General features: G+C 37.8%; 1 protein-coding gene and 1 long non-coding RNA gene across 3 annotated transcripts in view; one reads left to right on the forward strand and one right to left on the reverse strand.

The window, feature by feature from the left end:
- The window catches only part of LOC130905226 (uncharacterized), a 118,411-nt gene extending 101,671 nt beyond the window's left edge, over positions 1 to 16,740 (reverse strand). The window contains exon 1 of one of the 2 annotated variants that reach the window (XR_009061072.1): positions 16,561 to 16,740. This is a non-coding gene — a long non-coding RNA (uncharacterized LOC130905226). Of the gene's footprint in view, positions 1 to 9,649; positions 12,428 to 16,560 lie in introns of those variants that run through there. The other variant, XR_009061071.1, reaches the window with a different exon arrangement.
- On the forward strand, positions 9,796 to 17,634 carry nfil3 (nuclear factor, interleukin 3 regulated). Its single transcript, XM_057818379.1, has 2 exons — positions 9,796 to 10,026; positions 14,464 to 17,634. Exon 2 carries the CDS (start codon positions 14,568 to 14,570, stop codon positions 15,801 to 15,803), a length of 1,236 nt encoding a protein of 411 aa, XP_057674362.1. The 5' UTR covers positions 9,796 to 10,026; positions 14,464 to 14,567; the 3' UTR covers positions 15,804 to 17,634.
- The last annotated feature ends 3,050 nt before the right edge of the window (positions 17,635 to 20,684 follow it).

Genomic DNA, 20,684 nt, shown 5'->3' on the forward strand with positions numbered 1-20,684 from the left:
AGGAGTGGCTTCCTAAGAAGCATTTTAAGGTCCTGGAGTGGCCTAGCCAGTCTCCAGATCTCAACACCATAGAAAATCTGTGGAGGGAGTTGAAAGTTTGTGTTGCCCAACGACAGCCCCAAAACATCACTGCTCTAGAGGAGATCTGCATGGAGGAATGGGCCAAAATACCACCAACAGTGTGTGAAAAGCTTGTGAAGAGTTACAGAAAACGTTTGGCCTTCGTTATTGCCAACAAAGGGTACATAACAAAGTATTGAGATGAACTTTTGGTATTGATCAAATACTTATTTTCCACCGTGATTTGAAAGTAAATTCTTTACAAATCAAACAATATTATTTTTTCCACGTTCTGTCTCTCATGGTTGTTTTACCCATGTTGACAATTACAGGCCTCTCTAATATTTTCAAGTGGGAGAACTTGCACAATTAGTGGTTGACTAAATACTTATTTGCCCCACTGTATATCATCTATCAACAGTTACAAAATTACAACCGTGTGTTGGTTTAGTTTTGTCATAGACTTCATAATATATTCACGGGACACTGGGTGCGGGGCTGATTTATAGGGGGCCTATTTTTAAATAAAACTTCAAATTCAAATATTTTCAAAACCAAAGCTGCAACCCGACCTAAAACCAAAACAGGCACCTACCTGAGGCATATACACTGCTAGCCAAAAGTATTGGCACCCCTGCAATTCTCAGATAATTCTCCATTTCTCCTAGAAAACGATAGCAATTACAAATGCTTTGGTAGTAATGTCTTCATTTATTTTGCTTGCAATGAAAAAACACAAAACAGAATGAAAAAAAAAAATCATTATCATTTTACAAAAAACTCTGCCAAATACTTGGTAGCACAACCTTTAGACAAAATAACTGCGAACAACCGATTCCGGTATCCATCAATGAGTTTCTTACAATGCTCTGCTGGAATTTTAGACCATTCTTCTTTGGCCAACTGCTCCAGGCCTCTGGGATTTGAAGGGTGCCTTCTCCAAACTGCCATTTTCAGCTCCCCTCACAGGTGTTCTATAGGATTCAGGGCTGGACTCATTGCTAGCCACTTTAGAAGTCTCTAGTGCTTTCTCTCAAACCATTTTCTAGTGCTTTTTGAAGTGTGTTTCAGGTCATTGTCCTCCTGGAAGACCCATGACCTCTGAGGGAGACCCAACTTTCTCACACTGGGCCCTACATTATGCTGCAAAATTTGTTGGTAGTCTTCAGACTTCATAATGCCATGCACACGGTCAAGCAGTCCAGTGCCAGAGGTAGCAAAGCAACCCCAAAATATCAAGGAACATCCGCCGTGTTTAACTGTGGGGACAGTTTTCGTTTCTTTGAAGGCCTTGTTTTTTTCCTGTAAACTCGATTATGTTAATGCATTTTTCCTAAAAGCTCTACTTTTGTCTCATCTGACCACAGAACATTTTTCCAAAACGTTTTTGGCTTTCTCAGGTAAGTTTGGGAAACTCCAGCCTGGCTTTTTATGTCTCTGGGTCAGAAGTGGGGTCTTCCTGAGTATCCTACCATAGAGTCCCTTTTCATTCGGACGCCGACAGATAGTACGTGTTGATACTGTTGTACCCTCGGACTGCAAGACAGCTAGAACTCCATACAAGCTTTCGTTGAAATCTCTCGTCAATTTTTCTTTTCCGTCTACAATTAGGGAGGTTACACTTATTGATGACACTGCGCATGGCTGACACAGGAACATTCAAGTCTTTGGAGATGAACTTGTAGCCTTCAGATTGTCCATGCTTCCTCACAATTTTGCTACTCAAGTCCTCAGACAGCTTTTTGGTCTTCTTCTTTTTTCCATGCTCAATGTGGTGCACACAAGGACACAGGACGGAGGTGAAGTCAACTTTAATACAATATACCTGGCTGCAAGTGTGATTTAGTTATAGCCACCACCTGTTATGTGCCACAGGTAAGTAAAACGTGCTGTTAATTACACAAATTAAAGAAGCATCACATGGTCTTTCAAAGGGTGCCAATACTTTTGTCCGGCCCATTTTTGGAGTTTTGGGTAAAATAATGATTTAATGTTTTTTTTCCCCATTCTCTTTTGTGTTTTTCTTCACAAGCAAAATCAATGACGATATTACCTAAGCACTTGTAATTGCAACCATTTTCTGGGAGAAATTGAGCATTATTTGACAGAATTGCAGGGGTGCCAATACTTTTGGTCAGCACTGTATATGCGGGCCCTATCGAAAAGCGGCGTTCTAACTTGTTATACAAGAGCGACTCCTATTGGGCAAGAGGCGTAACGATTTAAAAACTTCCCTTATATCCTACAAAACCCAGCAGGGCCGAAAACCGAAAGTGGTTTTTGCCATGTGGCAAAATGTTTTTGCCATATGGCATTTTTTTTGCCATGTGACTTTTTTTTTGTTTTTGCCATGTGGCAATTTTGCCATGTGGCTTTTTTTGCCGTGTGGCAAAATGTTTTTTGCCACTTGGCATTTTTCTTGCCATGTGGCAAAAAAATTTTGCCATGTGGCATTTTTTTTGCCATGTGGCATTTTTTTTTTGCCATGTGGCATTTTTTTTGCCATGTGTCAAAATGTTTTTGCCATGTGTCAAAATGTTTTTGCTATGTGGCAATTTTTTTTGCCATGTGGCAAAATGGATTTTGCCATGTGGCATTTTTTTTGCCATGTGGCAAAATGTTTTTGCCATGTGGCAAATATTTTTTGCCACATGGCAGAAAAAAATGCCACATAGCAAAATGTTTTTTGCCACTTGGCATTTTTCTTGCCATGTGGCAAAATGTTTTTGCCACTTGGCATTTTTCTTGCCATGTGGCAAAATTTTTTTGCCATGTGGCAAAATGTTTTTTCCAAGTGGCATTTTTTTCGCCATGTGGCAAAATGTTTTTTGCCATGTGGCATTTTTTTTGCCATGTGGTCTTTTTTTTTGCCATATGTCAAAATGTTTTTGCCATGTGGCAAAAAATTTTTGCCATGTGTGAAAATGTTTTTGCCACTTGGCATTTTTCTTGCCATGTGGCAAAATGTTTTTGCCATGTGGCATTTTTTTGCCATGTGGCATTTTTTTTGCCATGTGTCAAAATGTTTTTGCCATGTGGCATTTTTTTTGCCATGTGGCAAAATGTTTTTGCCATGTGGCACTTTTTTTGCCACGTGTCAAAATGTTTTTGCCATGTGGCAAAATTTTTTTGCCATGTGGCATTTTTTTCGCCATGTGGCAAAATGTTTTTGCTATGTGGCATTTTTTTGCCATGTGGCAAAATGGATTTTGCCATGTGGCATTTTTTTGCCATGTGGCAAAATGTTTTTGCCATGTGGCATTTTTTTTTTGCCATGTGGCAAAATGTTTTTGCCATGTGGCATTTTTTTTCGCCATGTGTCAAAATGTTTTTGCTATGTGGCAATTTTTTTTTGCCATGTGGCATTTTTTTGCCATGTGGCAAAATGTTTTTGCCATGTGGCAATTTTTTTTTTTGCCATGTGGCATTTTTTTTTTGCCACATGGCAGAAAAAAATGCCACATGGCAAAAAACAAACAATGCCACATGGCAAAAACATTTTGCCACATGGCAAAAACATTTTGCCGCATGGCAAACATTTTTGCCGCATGGCAAACATTTTTGCCACATGCCAAAAACATTTTGCCACCTGGCAAAAAAAATGCCACATGCCAAAAACATTTTGCCACATGGCAAATACCACTTTTGGTTCTAGCTGCCTCTCACAAAACACTTGAACTGCCAATGTTGTCAACAATGACTTGTTAGATATACATAAAAATGAACAATATAATCAAGATTGACTTGTTGGGCATATTTAAAAATATACAAAATGTATCAAGATCACATAGAACTCTTGCTAAAGTAGACTAGTGACATTCTAAGAGCGTTCTATGATACAAATGACTATAAATTGCACTAATGTTCTATCAAGTTAACTTTTACTCCCTGATTCAATGAGCAAAAGCCATGTATCAACAAAACCCAGAAAAGCCACTAACTTTTCTGGGCCAAAGTTCATCTACGATGGACTGAAGCAAAGTGGGAAAGCGTTCTGTGGTCCGATGCGTCCACATTTCAAATTATTTTTGGAAATTCTGGGCATCCTGCCCAGAACAATGGAAACAAAGCTCAAAGGCTATCATCTTTGATGGTAACTTACACATCTGTGAAGGCATCATTAATGCTGAATGGTACATACAGGTTTTGGAGAGACATGCTGTTATACAAGCAACATCTTTTTCATGGATGCCCCTGCTTATTCCAGCGACAAAATGCCAAATTACATTCTGCAGCTGCTTGGCTTCCGAGTAAGAGAGTGTGGGTACCAAACTCGGGGTTCTTGCAAGTTTCAACAAGTGAAATTTAAAGCAACACTAGTTAACTTTTCAACCTTTGCAAAATATTTTCATAACATATGTGATAATATGTTGACTGACAACTAGTTGAATGACACTTCTTTTATATCTTGAAGGGGTTCTGTATCGCTATCACTGGCGCTAATTAACTTTGAGAATTCTGCAAGGATGGCAGAGCAACAAAAGAGAAAAAAGGTTTTGACTGAGGAGGGGAAAAAAAGGGAGGCTGCCAGGATATACAGAATAAACATTGATAAATATATCTTGTCTTTGTAGTGTTTTCAATTAAATATAGGTTGAACATGATTTGCAAATCATTGTGTTGTTTTTGTGTTCAGTCACATTTTGGGCTGAAGGCCGCAAGGTAGGCCGCATTCTGTATACGGTGATCCCTCGCTACTTTGCGCTTCAAACTTCACGCCCTCAGTGCATCGCAGATTTTTTTTTTTTTTTTAATATAAAAATTAAGATGAGCTGTCCCGATCCGATCACGTAGTCTCACTCTGCCTCCTGCTGCTTTTCTTGGTCAGGTAGGTGTTTATTAGAGTTAATGATGATTGACAGACGTTAAGGTTTAATTTTGTCAGAGATGCTTTGAAGGCAAAACTTCAAAGCAAAGCATGGGTCAATCCTTGTTTAACTTGTTAAACAGTTGCTGTGGCAACTCATTGTGTGTAAGTGAGCAGCTTGAGTGGTTTTGAGTGGACTCACTCAATGAAGCATTTAATAGAGACAAGCATTTTTCTACTTTATTCTTGTTTAAAAACACTTTGGTGGGACAGTAACATGTTTAAAACCTAAACACTTTGGTGGGACAGTAACATGTTTAAAACCTATCAGAATCAGTTTTTTTTTTAAATTGTTCTTTGGGGGAAAAAAGTGAAATAAACATGTCTTATATGTACAGAGGTGGGTAGTAATCGTTACGTGCACTCCGTTACATTTACTTGAGTAACCTTTTGAGAAAAATATACTTCTAAGAGTAGTTTTACTGAGCTATACTTTTAACTTTTACTGAGTAGATTTCTGAAGAAAAAAACACAACTTTTACTTTGCTACTTTGGGTTACACAAGAGTCTTTACATTTTTCCTCTTTATTCTACATATTACATTTATTCTTTTTGCTAGCGGTGCCAAGTACATGTACAGTGGGGAGAACAAGTATTTGATACACTGTCAATGGGAAAACCCATTGGCAGTGTATCAAATACTTGTTCTACCCACTGTAGCTGTAGCAGCTGTAGTAGTAGCAAGTAGCTCTACCAATTTCACCAATGAGACGTCGCAACAATAATCACATGACTCCATTATACCAATCAGACACAAGCTTGCCGTTCTATCTTCATGACAGCCTGTTCAATCATGTGGTGTCTTTAAAGCACTGTAAAAAAATGAAGTATTTGATATAGAGCTCTGCCCTTAACCTCTCTCCCAGTTTTATTTGGCACCGATTGACCACGGAAAACTGGTGATATGGTCCTTTTAATTTCAAAATAGTGATTATGAAGGAACTCTTCGCGATTCAAACTAGGAACTATTTTCTCCACCAGAGGGTACTCATGCTCTTTAGATGAATAATGCTTAATTTATGTATTTTATTTCTCTCATTGGATTTCATTGTTTTTTTTTCTTTTTTGTATTTCTTTGGCTTAATGTGGTTATGTAATGTGTTATTGTACAGTATCATTATAACAACAGTTCATATAGATAACTTTGTGCTCAGAAAAAAAATATCATTGTTTAAAAAAAATCCACCAAAATATAAGCAGTTACTCACAATGCTACTCATTACATGAGAATTCTTTTCACCAAATAATTTTTCACTTGTACTTGAGTAACCTTTTTTGGACGACTACTTTTACTTTTGTAATATTATTTTGAAGTAACGCTACTCTTACTTGAGTAATATTTTTGGGTACTCTACCATAAGCGGATTTTAAGGGGGTGGGGGGCAGTCCCCCCGGTGGCCAAATATATTTATATATATAGAGAGTTGTAAAGCAATAAAATTGCACCAAAAATTAAATGAACAAAAAACATTGTTATAATGGGTTGAAATTATTTTTCGAGCACCTTAGACAGTCATTTGCTTTGCATATAATTATATATATATATATATGATATATATATAAGAAAAAAATATTTCTTAAAAATATTTTTTCTATATATATATATATATATATATATATATATATATATATATATATATATATATATATATATATATATATATAAAAGAAAAAAATATTTTTTTAAATGATTTTTTTTTCTTTCATTGAAATTTTTTTTTTTGATTGAAGAAACATTTTTGGGGATTGAATGATTTAAACACAACTGTTCTAATCATAATATGGCCCAAACACAAAAAGGATTGCTTCAACCAAAGAAAACTTTTTCAATGAAAAATTAAGTGTTCAAATGAATGTTTTTCAGTTGTTACATATTTTTTTGCATTAAATTTTTTTTTCTATGATTCAGTTTTTTTTTTTTTGATTGAAGTGATTTTTCTTTTTGAAATTCTATATTTTTTTGATGCAACTTATTTTTTGATTGAATAATAAAGAGAAAAATGTCCTAGCCAAAATGTGGCCCAAACACAAATCAACATTACTTCAATCAAAAAGTTACTTCAATCAAAAAAAAAAATAAATAAATAATCAAAGGAAAATAGCTTTCAAATGCATTTTTTTTAGTTTTTTGAGTTTCAAATTTATTTTTGCATTCATATACATTTTTTTATTGACGCAACTTTTTTTTGATTGAATAATAAAGACACAAATCTACCTCTACATGGCTCCGTCCAGGGTATACAAATTTTGACTAGGGTAACTACATTGGCACGACACCGGCGGGCGTACCGAATTCAATGGATGACGATCTTGGCGAAAAGTATTGCCTAAGCAGCCTGATTTAGAATTCCCCTCAAGAATGATGGGAAACAAAAAACGCTCATTGTTAACTTATAATTGGAAATATTCTTGTAAGTTAATTTTATTGCTGACACTGCGTTTTGGGGTCATCAACATGTTGTGTCCATAGGCAGAGTTTGACTTTTGGGGGTGGGGGGGCACAACAAGGGGTTGTTGTTGTGAGGGGAATTGAGGGGAATTCTAAATCAGGCTTCTTAGGACAGCTATACTTTTCGTCAAGATCGTCATCCATTGAATATGGTATGCCCGCTGGTGTCGTGCCAATGTAGTTACCCCAGTCAAAATTAGTATCCCCTGGGCAGAGCCATATGTAGGTAGATTTGTGTCTTTATTATTCAATCAAAAAAAAGTTTCTTCAATTAAAAAAAAAAAAAAAGTTGCTTCAGTCAAAATATATATTTTCAACCGAAAAAAATGTCGCTTCAACTAAAAAAAACAATGTGTTTGAATGCAAAAATAAATCTGAAACTCAAAAAAATGCACGTGAAAGCTATTTTTCATCGATTGATTTTTTGATTGAAGCAAATTTTTCGATTTAAGTAATGTTGATTTGTGTTTGGGCCACATTTTGGCTAGGACATTTTTCTCTTTATTATTCAATCAAAAAATAAGCTGCCTCAAAAAAAATATAGATTTTCAAAAAGAAAATCACATCAATCAAGGAAAAATTTCAATTAAAAAAAAACGTTTTTGAACGCGAAAAAATATTTGAGATTAAAAATTTTGCATTTGAACACTTAATTTTTAATTGAAAGTTAAAGTTAAAGAAATTGAAGTTTTCTTTGATTGAAGCAATCCTTTTTGTGTTTGGGCCATATTATGATTAGGACATTTGTGTCAATCAAAATAAATATTTTCAATCAAAGAAAAAATCATTTTTTAAGAATATTATTTTTCCAATACATTTTTTAAAATTATTTGCAAAGCAAATGACCGTCTAAGGTGCTCGAAAATTTTTTTTGACCCATTATAAAAATATCTTTTGTTCATTTCATTCATGTTTGTTGCAGTTTTATTGTTTCACAACTTTTATTTATATATATATATATATATATATATATATATATATATATATATATAAATATATATAAAGTGAATTACATGCAATGACACTTTTCGGCAGCCACCCCCCCCCTTAAATCCGCTTATGGTTGTGCCCACCCTGCCCCAAAAGCAGTGTTGTTAATAACGACGTTAGAATATAACGGCGTTACTAACGGCGTTATTTTTTTCAGTAATGAGTAATCTAATTAATTACTTTTCTCATCTTGGCAACGCCATTACCGTTACTGAGGCGGGAAAGGCGTGCGTTAGTATGCGTTACTAAGTTGGTTGAATAAAAAAAGTCTGAGAGAAACGGACTCACGGAGACGAGAGAGCAGAGCAGGAGTGGGGAAGACGCCGTTGCAACCGCGATGCTAGGTGGCTCCAATAATACCTGACTGTAGCCATAGCCGACACACTACGCCCACATGACACGGTAGATATCATATTATAGAACTAGATGCAACTGACAGACACAGCTGCATTGGCAAAATGTTTTAAGGACAACATGCGTTAGTAAACAGCTGCCATCTTAAAGCAGTAGACCTCTCAGGAAGGCTCTGATGTAGAGATCCTTCCTAGCGAACCTAAGTAACTTTTTAAAAAAAAAAAATTTTTAATCTAAAATGCTCCTAAATCGGCAAAACCTTAATTTAAATCTATCTTTAAATGATGAAACAGTTTTAAAACTTACACATGTTTAAAGTAGACAGAAGGGAACTAATGCAATAACGGGAGTAATTTTAACGACTTTAACGGTTGATTCACAACTTTAAATGACTTCCACACATAGCAAAGGTTACTATCTAGTTATCGCAATACCCTTGTGTCTAGTTAAACCCTTTAAACTTCACATTGCGTGACCTGTTGTTTTTTTGTTTGTTTTTTTTAGAAAAAAAAAAAAAGAAAATTATCACTAGTTACTTTTCCAACTAACTAATTACTCTTACTTTCAGGTAACTGAGTTACTAACGCAATTACTTTTGGGGAGAAGTAATTTGTAACTGTAATTAATTACTTTTTTAAAGTAAAATGAACAACACTGCCCAAAAGTCAAACTCCGCCTATGTACTCTACCCACCTCTGTATATGTATCTCTTTCCAATGCTAAGTGGGTTCTGGTCCCCATTAGCCGCGAAAAACGAGGGATCTTGATGGGAAACTAAAAATAGTCACTTTCACTATAAAGGGTTAAATTGGGAACACGTCCAGTTTGAAAGCACTTGAAGAATAATGTGTATTTTGATTTATATCGGACAGCATGAACACCAAGCATGTCGAAAGAGGTTCTAAATTTGCATGAAGGTGTGTACTTACTCATATGATTGCTTTATGGCCGCTCTGGTGGTTGGCATTGTGACGATTTGATATCTTATTTGAGCCCTCCATTATTCACGATTGTCATTGGCTGGCGTTTTAAAATGCATGAATTTGATTGGCTGACATGGCTGTCACTCAGCAGGCACACTGCCAATGCACTTAACTCCTGACCTACTAACACAGATCCATGAGTCAGGAATGAGCCACATTGAAAGGGAAAAAAATCAAGAGGAAAATGTGGTTCTTTGCTTTTTGTAATAAATAGGCGACCCAGATATTGCTTCACGTTTGGGTGGACAAATACATCGGTGACGTGTGACTTCTGCCCTGACGACAACGAGCGAGACCTATTTTAAACGAGTCTTGGCTAAAATGTGAGTACAGTAGAATCGAATTTACACCATTACTACCGAATGCTTCTGCGGGCTAATTTGTTAGATTTGTTGTCTTTAATGTATGCAAAGGGGTTTGTTTGGTTTAATATTCATTTTATTTTTAGCGTAACAGTTTTCAGACTTTAACCTAATTGTTGTTCAAAATAAAGGGAAGATATGATAGTGAGCAGTGTAATGATATACGTTTCGCCTGTCTGCTTTTACGCATAAAATATGAACCTTAATATTTGTAATCGTGCAACGTTTTTAAGTGTTATGGTCACGTATCGGCTATGTAAAGTCACGTAGGCCTTGTTCCCTGTGATAAGTTTACGGATTGCGACACAGTGGTGCAACCCAAAAACTGGTTGGGGCGATGGTGGCCGTCAGAATGTTTCATTGTACACAGTACACACTCACAGGAAGTTCTTTATAAGCACCATCACTTCAGTTTCTGTTGTGTGTATCTCAAAGGTGGACTTTCTTTTTAGGGCGTCGATCAAGCCTGTGTATGAGTAAGCGAGGCAATGATGTCATGTACCAGAATCAATGCCCACATTGTCTCTGTTCAGCCTGTTACGTCGATGTTTACACACAAACAAAGCGGAACAAACTGTTTCGATTTTGCCACACATTGCATAATGTCTGCCGCAACCGAAATTTCTGGCAGTCTCGGGGCTGCGGGGTGGCGAGGGGGTAGTTATTGTGTAATTCAGACACAATGAAGGAATTCGGAGGCGAGAAAGCGTGATGACTGGTCGCGAAAGCCCAGCCCGTCCTACGGGTCCTTGCTTATATCATAAATGTCCCTGCTGACTGGGTTGCCAAATGGGAAAGAAGGTCTCCAGCTTTATCATACTTTGAAATCCGCCCATTTCAATAAAAATCAGTCCAGATTACAACTTCCCATTAAAGGTGTGATATTTTCCCTTCCACAACTCTGTGTAAATTTTGGTTTTAGAATCAGGAAAGAATATATCCGCTAGGGCTGCAGCTATCAATTATTTTAGTAGTCGATTAATCGATGAACTACTTACTTCGAATAATTGAGTAATCGGATAAGGAACATAAAAAAATAAAATACCAGAAAAATGGGGGAAAAAATGATGATCTAAAGCCCCTTTCACACACTCCAAAACACCGGGAATACCGCGGGATTTAACTGGAGATGGGAATCTTTGGGCACCTAACGATTCGATTACGATTACAATTCAGAGGCTTCGATTCGATTATAAAATTATTATTGATGCACACCCCTCCTTTTTTTTTTTTTTTTAACTCATTCACTCCCAGCCATTTTTACCGGAGCAACCCCCTTCGCTCCCGGCCGTTTTACTGGATTTTGACTGATTTTGCAAGGCCCACAGAAAGTTCTGTTCTATTGCTATATAAACATGGAACCCACCAAAAGAAAGATTACTCTTCTTTCAGCAGGAAAAAAGGTAGTTCAGATCTTTTTCCATTCTTTAGAAATCAGCATTAGAAAATAGCTTAGTTTGAGCAATTTTCCAATTTCTGATGAAAAAACGGAGAAAATGAGCTTTTTGTAAAGGCAAAAATTTCAAACATAACTTTAATACGGCTATTACTTGCTTTTGTGACATCCCAAACATCTGAATAATGTTTTCTTTCTACAAAATAACATAAACAACAGGACAAATAGAGCTTTTGTTAGGAAGGTAACAATTTATTTACACATAACCAAACTATTGAACAGAGAGATGACGCTGTTGTGGCTGCGGCTTTATCGGCAGACGGGGTAAATTCTTCCGTCATTACCGCCTCTCTCATCAAGATATTTTTTTGAATCTTTCTTTTGTAGTGACCACTACCTCATAACAGAATTCACCTAGGGAACTTGGTCATTACCGCCTCTCTCATCAAGATATTTTTTTGAATCTTTCTTTTGTAGTGACCACTACCTCATAACAGAATTCACCTAGGGAACTTGGGTGGGGCATGTACCTTGTGTTTTACATCGTTCTCCACATTTTTCCTCACGCTTCTTCCAACTTCCGTTTCCTGACTATTTCTCTTTATTCATTTCCTTTCATGGTCCGTTATGAGTTCTTACCAAATGCACTACTGCCCTCCAGTGGCCAGTTTTTTTTTGCTTTAAAATGGATTTTGATCGTTGTGCTCTGGAGCGAAGTTGCATCAGAACCTAGACATTTGTCTTGTGAAAAAAAAACGTAAAAGGCGTATAAATACGTTTTTGGGACACTGAAACAAAAATAAAACGTATTTATACGTTTTTGGGAGCAAATGAGTTAAATGTTTTGAACATTAGTTCCAAAATTTTTCAAAAATCCTCTCAGGCTAAACAAACTACTATTTCAGTATCAAGTTAACATATAACAGTAAACAAATATACAAAAATAACAGTAAATAAAAAACTCCAGTCCCCATTCAGTATCAGCAGCTTTAAACTACATTCAATTAATTTAATGTTGTGAATCAACTATTACAGTTGTTAAAATTGCTCCTGTTATTCCATAATGGAGATGTCGGATCGGATCGGACGCCGATATGGGCAAAAAAATGCGCATCAGCATCGGATCGGCCAACACGGAAAAATTCCGATCCAGACTTCCAATCCTGTTTTTTTTTTCAAAGTCCGTACCGGGTTTTCCAGCGCACCGATTTACAAAATCCATTTCAGTTTTTGCTTCGGTTTCCCTAAAATTCGGTCCGCATTTTACGGCACACCTTCAACACACTACATTTACATTACTGTCTCCCAATTTACCGAGAGACTTTATCGGTAAAAATGTCAGCTGTGTGGGATCATTTCACCTTAAAGGACGACAAAGACGAAGAGGCAGAGTGCAACATATGCCACAATAAAGTCAAGCGTGGTGGTAAAGCTGTAAGAAGTTTTAATACAACCAACCTAATCAAGCATTTAGCGAAATACCACCACAAACAATATGAGGAGTATGTTAAGAAAACCGAAGACAAAAAGAAAGGTCCTACGCAACTAACACTGGCAGAAACTTTTGCTATGCGTGACAAACTGGCGCTCGACAGTCCCAAAGCCCAGGGAATAACAAGAGTCATTGCTGAAGAATTCATTCTGGATGACGAGCCATTATCTCTCGTGAGTAAAGACTAACCATCCAACACTTAGAACCATGGTACAACATGCCCAGCCGTCATTACATCCTTGAGCGATTTGGCCGTGGAAGATTCGAGAACGATTCACAAACATCAAAAGTCCGATTATTGAAATATGTCAAATAAAGCGGAAGTAATACACAGCGCGGTCTTCGGGACGCAATGAGACACGGACCGCATTGCGTCCCGAGAGTGAATATGCTTGTCATAGACCCGGGTAATGCCAATGCTCAACTCACGGCTTTAGCTCAACTCATGCCGCTGGATAAAAAACACAAGAATACCTGACTGCTGCTAACAGCCGCTACAAACTACGTCAACATCGGTTTACTGTAAATAATAGATATCATATGTATATAGAACTAGATTCACAATGACAGACTCGACGGCGTTAGCAACATTGAAGGATTGAAAACTAGTTGCGTTAGTAAACAGCCACCATCTTAAAGCAGGAGACTTCCCTAGTAGGCTGTTGTGAACCTTCCAAGCGAACCTAATTAACTTTTTATCTAAAATACTCCTAAATCGGCAAAATCATGACTTGACTCTATCTTCAAAACAGTTTTCAAACTTTCACATGTCAAAAGTAGACAGAAGGGAAATTATGGAATAACGAGAGCAATTTTAACAACTTTAACAGATGATTCGCAAAATTAAATGAATTGAATGTAGTTTAAAGCTGCTGATACAGAATGGGGACTTAAGTATTTTATTTACACTTTTAAAATGTTATCTTGATACTGAAATAGTCGTTTATTTAAACCTGAGAGGCTTTTTATACAATTTTTGTAACTAACGCACGAAACATTAAAAGCATCTAATAGCTTGGGGAGTTTGTGGGATTTTCCACTGAGGTTGTTTGTGCGTTTTGCTTTTTTAAGACAGTTTACAATATTATTTGCACGTTTTACTGACTGACTATACCATTTCTGTTTGTTATTTATAATGTTTTGTGTTTGTCACTGATAAACAGGTCAGTTTCTTGTTACCAACCGTTGTGTGTTATTCAAACTCACCTAATTCAGCTGTCTAGTTGTTATCAAGAGTACTAAAACCTTTTTCAACATGAGTCTGACAACTAAGTAAGGAAGCTAAATAACTTTAAACTTTAATACATGCTCAGGTAGGCTGGTATTGGTATCGACCAATATCGGTATCGGTATCGGATCGGAAGTGCAAAACAATATCGGTATCAGATCGGAAGTGCAAAAACCTGGACCGGGACATCCCTACATGTTACACTCTTTTCGTATGTAAAATTGGATGACAAGTTTTTTTCTGCAGTTAATGAACGTGTGGCTGTTTTCTGTAATCCCACAGATTTTGTGAAGAGCACTGGATTGTCCCTCGTCGAGGATATCAATACTTCATAAACACATGATGGTGAACAGTTGAGACTTCTGAGGGTACTGAAAGTCACCAAAATGCAATCAGTAAAGCTAGAAATGGACTCCAGCGAGTCCTACGCTAGGGATGATGCCCTGCTACTGGCTGTGGCCTTACAAGGGGCCAACAGGGACTTGATAGGCAATGTCTCTACTGTGCCATTTGGAGCCAAAACTACCTGTCGTAGGAAAAGGGAGTTCATCCCGGAGGAGAAGAAGGACACCGTTTATTGGGAGCGACGTCGGAAAAACAACGAGGCGGCCAAACGCTCAAGGGAGAAGCGGCGTATAAATGACATGGTGCTTGAGAACAAGTTGATGGCCCTGGGGGAGGAAAATGCTTCTCTCAGAGCTGAACTGTTGTCGCTTAAACTCAAATTTGGCCTTTTGAGCTCTGCGGCATACACCCAGGAAGTTGAGAAATTGTCCCGCCACACGAGCAGCCAACTATATCAGCAAATTGCCACAGCCAGTGCTGACCAAGGTTCCTCCAGCAAGGAATCTGAGCCTCATCAGATGCGCGGTAGCTGCATTTCAGTCATCAAACATTCACCGAATATATCCAAGGTATGTGCTCCAACTCAGGGTAGTTCAAGTATGTGCAGAACCACTGAGGTCAAACGGGAACCGACGGAGAATGGCAGCTTCCTGCATGAAAGAAGTAGTCCATATGAACTTCTTAGGAACTACATGGCCAGCTCTTTGTCAAGAGCCTACACGCAACCGGCTTCATTCTTGCAGATCACCCGGTCGTCCAGTAACTCTCCCAGAAGCTCAGATGACGGTGCTGTGAGCAAGTCATCTGACGGTGAAGATGAACAGCAGGTCCCCAAAGGGTTGTTGTCATCTGAGAGAAGTGTTATCGTATCCACACACAAAGTGCCCGAAGCCGGTTCTTCAGCTTTGCCTCATAAACTCCGACTCAAAGCCAAGACCGTCCAAATTAAAGTAGAAGCCATCGATCCTGAGTACGAATCTTCGGGAAAGTTCTCGTCTCCAGAAAGCGGATCTTCGGACGCTTCACAGTACTCTCAGTCCTTGCCGTGCCCGTTGTCAGAACAGGTCACCACAATTCAGGACTGGACTCAGCGGTCTGAGCAGTGGGATAAAAGCAACAAAAAAACACTCCGTGATCGTGGCTTTAGCTGCGGGCAAAACCATTGCTTGTCAGACACTCCAACTGTGGATACAAAACAGGCATCCTATGAACACTCAGATGGAGAGGACTGCAAAAGTGGACTTTCTGAAGAAGTCACCGAAAACGGCTGCAATTGAGTCAAGTGAAGCCGCCGATTATCACAAGCAGTCCCTGCTGATAGCCTGAATAACGTTTCGATTATTTGCATCTTCTCTTTTTTGCTATTAATACACTGCGTGGTTGATATAAGGCTTTCAGCAAGTTTCTGGGCACAGTATATTTTCAAACAAAAGATTCTGAAATTCCAGTGTAAAATGGTCATGTTTTAGACACAAAACAAGCACCTACTGTTAATAAAACGGAAACTAGGGTTATTTTATTTATGCTTTAAGAAAGAAGAAGCGTAATGTACATTTTCACATTGCTAACCTGTAAAGTTTACCATTTAACCTGTACAGGTTTTTCTTCAGTCATCATCACCTGCTGTCTACCAGTTTTACAGTGGACCCTCACAATTCACATTATACCGTAATTTTCAGACTATAAACCGCTACTTTTTCCCTCATTTTGAATCCTGTGGCTTATAATGCAGTGCGGTTTATTTGTTGATTTATTCAGGTTAATAGCTAACGCTTTATTTGACAGTGGCGTCTGTTTTCCGAAATTTCCAGGGCGCGGTGAATCAGTAACAGGCACACTTTGGCAAAATAGACAATGTTTATTGATTAGAAAATGCAGAATAAATGAGATTTATTGATTACAATCCCACAAGAGCAAGCAACAAGTCGCAAAAACAATGGTAACGTGACGCTAGATTTGAGTTTGTCAATCCCAGAATCCCCGCGTTATCGTTACAGCTCAACTAGTTGTCCCTTAGTAATGAAAATCGCTTACCGTGATAAATGAGTGGGAAGCCAGCAACACTCCGGTATAGCGGCAAAAGGACAAAGCTGGGCGATCCGTACGCTTAATCCCCCAGCGGACTTTACGGGTCGCCCGGAAACGTCCGATTTTGTAAGGACGCACTCTTGGAGGCGGAGAGGCCAACTTCGGCCTCCGAGCAGCGCGGCCCCGTCCAATGACAAACATTAAAGCTACCTTTGGTTCAGCCCCCTTGAAAAAGGACTTTTCACATGGGACAAATGAGCTGTGCTGCAACAGATGCAACAAATGGGAAATATTATGGGTGCAAAAGTTATCTCGTGAGATTCCATCCTAGCTATGGAACTCAGGCGCGTACTATGGTACAAAACAAGTTATCTCGTGAGATTCCCTACTCAAGCGCGTCTCCTAACTATGGGAACAAGGTGAAAAACAATAGATGTTGTTACAATCTATGTCACAGAAGCAATCATACATCACAAAGGCATAATGTAATATTTTCCCCCATCATTCCGCCCTTTGACCCGGATTGAATTTATCATCTAATTCACTTCGGGTCACATAATATTTTCTCCATAAGCGTCATAACACTGTTATAAGACTGCTCCCTTGGGGAAGACAGTCAATCTCTGCTGCCACCTGCTTTCAACACTGTTGTCATCCAACATGCCTCCTAGCATGCATTGCAGCGCTACAGATGTAAATAACAATCAAAATTCATGTTTTGTGCTAATTATTTCTTCAGTTACTGTTCCAGTTGTTTCATTAATTGCTAGTTATGGTATTTGGTAACACTTTATTTGCCAGTGAGGCCATAAGACTATCATAAGACAATCATAATTATGACATGACACAATCATGGGCATTACTGAATGCTTATGTCATTAAGTGTCATCCTGTATATTATGTCATTAACTCCATTTATATCCATATCTTTTACATCCATTCAAAAGTGAGATAACTTGCAGAATGACACTAAATAACAACTGTTATCAGCAATTATTAATGCTCATGACAGTGTCATGTCATAATTATGATTGTCTTATGACAGTCATGACACCACTGTCAAATAAAGTGTTACCAAATACCATAACTAGCAATTAATGAAACAACTGGAACAGTAACTAAAGAAATAATTAGCTCAGAACCATATTTTTGATTGTTATTTACATCTGTAGCGCTGCAATGCATGCTAGGAAGCATGTTGGACGACACCAGTGTTGAAAGCAGGTCTGCAATGCATGCTAGGAAGCATGTTTGACGACACCAGTGTTGAAAGCAGGTGGCAGCAGAGATTGAATGTCTTCCCCAAGGGAGCAGTGATGGTCAAATGAAGCTTCTTGAAGCAATGAAGCTATGCAGCCAATTGGGTCAAAGCGGGTCAGAGTGGTTCATTTGGTCTTATGACAGTATTATAATGCCGCTGTCGTATAAAGTGTTACCGGTTAATATCTTTTGGTATAAATATCCCATTGTACTGTGAGGACAACTGCAGTGTATAGTCCAGTGCGGCTTATCTATGAACAAATGTTGTTTTCATGTCAAATTTGGTGGGTGGCGGTTATAGTCAGGTGTGCCTTGTAGTCCGAAAATTACGGAAATTGCGTTGACATAATGGTGAATCCGCATGTTCCCACCCCATTAATAGGTGGAGGTCCACTGTTCATTTATGCAACAGTACAGTTTTCACACTATTGAAAGATTGTTCTCCCAAAATTGCTGAAAATCCCTTTATTGGAAAAATTACCATTTCAGATAATATTCAGCAAAGCTGAATAACCATTTTACAATTGACCTTTCGCAAAATCTCCGTTCGTCTTGTAGTTACAGTTCCTAAGCCGACAAACTTCTTGACTCCAATGACACAAGCCATTGCAGGCAGACATATACAGGAGTGGTTTAAGTGATTTATTTCTGATTAATACGAGTGCAACATCCTCCAGATTGAGGCAAAAGGGTTTTACAACATGCATTGTAGTGTTATATTGAAAATATAAAAATTGTAGCAAGTTATCGAGGCAAAGCATACAGGTTCAACACAGCAAAGCAAAGGATTGGGTTACTGAAGTGTCTGTTGATGCAATGATGCAACTACCAACGAAGGGATATACAAACTGTCAAATGGCATCAAGTCAATATGAGGGCAAGCCGCCTAGGATCGGTTAAAAGACACTGCTGATGAGCAGGGCCGTGCAGAGACTGATGGAGGGGCAGGTGCTCATATTGATCAAAAGGGGCACATGAACAAAAATTTAACACCTTACAACAACATAACTTCCATTTTAACCAGCTTTACAGTATAATTGGCTGTGACTGTGACAGACTTTAATTGGGAGGGGGGAACAATGACTAGAAATCAACACTTTCTGGCTCTGACTAAGTCAGTCTGTGCCTCCTTTCTTCCCTCAACCTATATTTCAGAACTTCCTTACTCAACTTTTTGTTCATCTGAAAACAAACCACATTGGATTTTCACTCAGCCACCATCAGCACAGTTTTTTCAAAACTCACTATTTCATTATTAGAGAACTTAAAGATGTGTACCATTCTAGATAGCTTTGTGAAGAGAACAGACAAATATATTCATTATTAAGTGGAAAACTATAAAAGAGAAAATTACGTATAGTTTTTAGGGCTGTCAAAATTATCGCGTTAACGGGCGGTAATGAATTTTTAAAATTACGTTTACGTAATTCACGTTAAAATATTTGTTGCATTTAACGCACATGCCCCGCTCAAACAGATTAAAATGACAGCACAATGTCATGTCCACTTGTTACTTGTGTTTTTGGTGTTTTGTCGCCCTCTGCTGGCGCTTGGGTGCGGCTGATTTTATGGGTTTCAGTACCATGAGCATTGTGTAATTATTGACAATACATCAACAATGGCGAGCTACTAGTTTATTTTTTGATTGAAAATTTCACAAATTTTATTAAAACGAAAACATTAAGAGGGGTTAATGTAACATTTCTATAACTTGTACTAACATTTATCTTTTAAGAACTACAAGTCTTCCTATCCATGGATCGCTTTAACAGAATGTTAATGTTAATGCCATCTTGTTGATTTGTTATAATAAATACAGTACTGAAGTACAGTATGTTGAATGTATATATCTGTCTTGTCTTATCTTTCCATTCCAACAATAATTTACATAAAAATATGGCATATTTTATAGATGGTTTGAATTGTGATTAATTACGATTAATTAATTTTTAAGCTGTGATTAACTCGATTAAAAATTTTAATCGTTTGACAGCCCTAATTATTATTTTTTTTTAAATCCGCACAATAAACCTGGTGTAAGAATTTTCACTACAGTATTTGCTCGAACACGGTTTAATAGGGTAACACCGTTTGTTTTCAACCACCAGATGTCCTCAGACTCCTCACCTCACACCCAGGTCACAGAGGAACACCATGCAAGGGTTAAATCCCACAGCTCTGTAACAAAACAATTTGACCAGCAGCAGAATGTGACGATATCATGCTAGTCGTCATACTAGCTTTGCTAGCTAGCTAGCACAGCTATTCTTCCAGTCCAGCCCAACCACTTCAGCATTGCACACATAAAACATGGCGCCCTCCGTAGAACAAAACGTACTAAATATTATAGATTTTTAAATCAATGGCAACAATATATGTGTTTCTCATACATATTTTAGTAAATAGAACAATTGTGGCTTATTAGAGCCTACAAGGTTCCCTTTAACAGCCGTTGGTAGGATGTATGGTGGAGTTTGCGAAAGGTCAATTACTTTACGCTGAGAAACCAGATAAAAATAGCCATTTTTACAAAAAAGGTCACAAAGGAGAAATGTAATTATATCTAATTGCCTGTGGCCATTTGTAAACTTACAAATACAACTTTTGAACATGTTGGAGGCTAACCATTTGTGTAACATTACACTATATTACACAATGTTCTGAAATGACATTTCCCTCGTCAAAGGAATTTACACTGAATAATTTTGGGGGGTCACGTACAAATGATATTATGCTCCACAATAATGGGATTTTATTGATCGAAACAACCAAAAGAAACACTGTGCTCGACCAGAGAACAAAACCGAACTTGTATGCATAATCGTTTGTAATACAGTGTATGTTTGGAGTTTTTTGGTTTTCTTGAAGAA

Source organism: Corythoichthys intestinalis, chromosome 17 (genome assembly GCF_030265065.1).
Source record: "Corythoichthys intestinalis isolate RoL2023-P3 chromosome 17, ASM3026506v1, whole genome shotgun sequence".
In the NCBI taxonomy this organism is placed as follows: Eukaryota; Metazoa; Chordata; class Actinopteri; order Syngnathiformes; family Syngnathidae; genus Corythoichthys; species Corythoichthys intestinalis.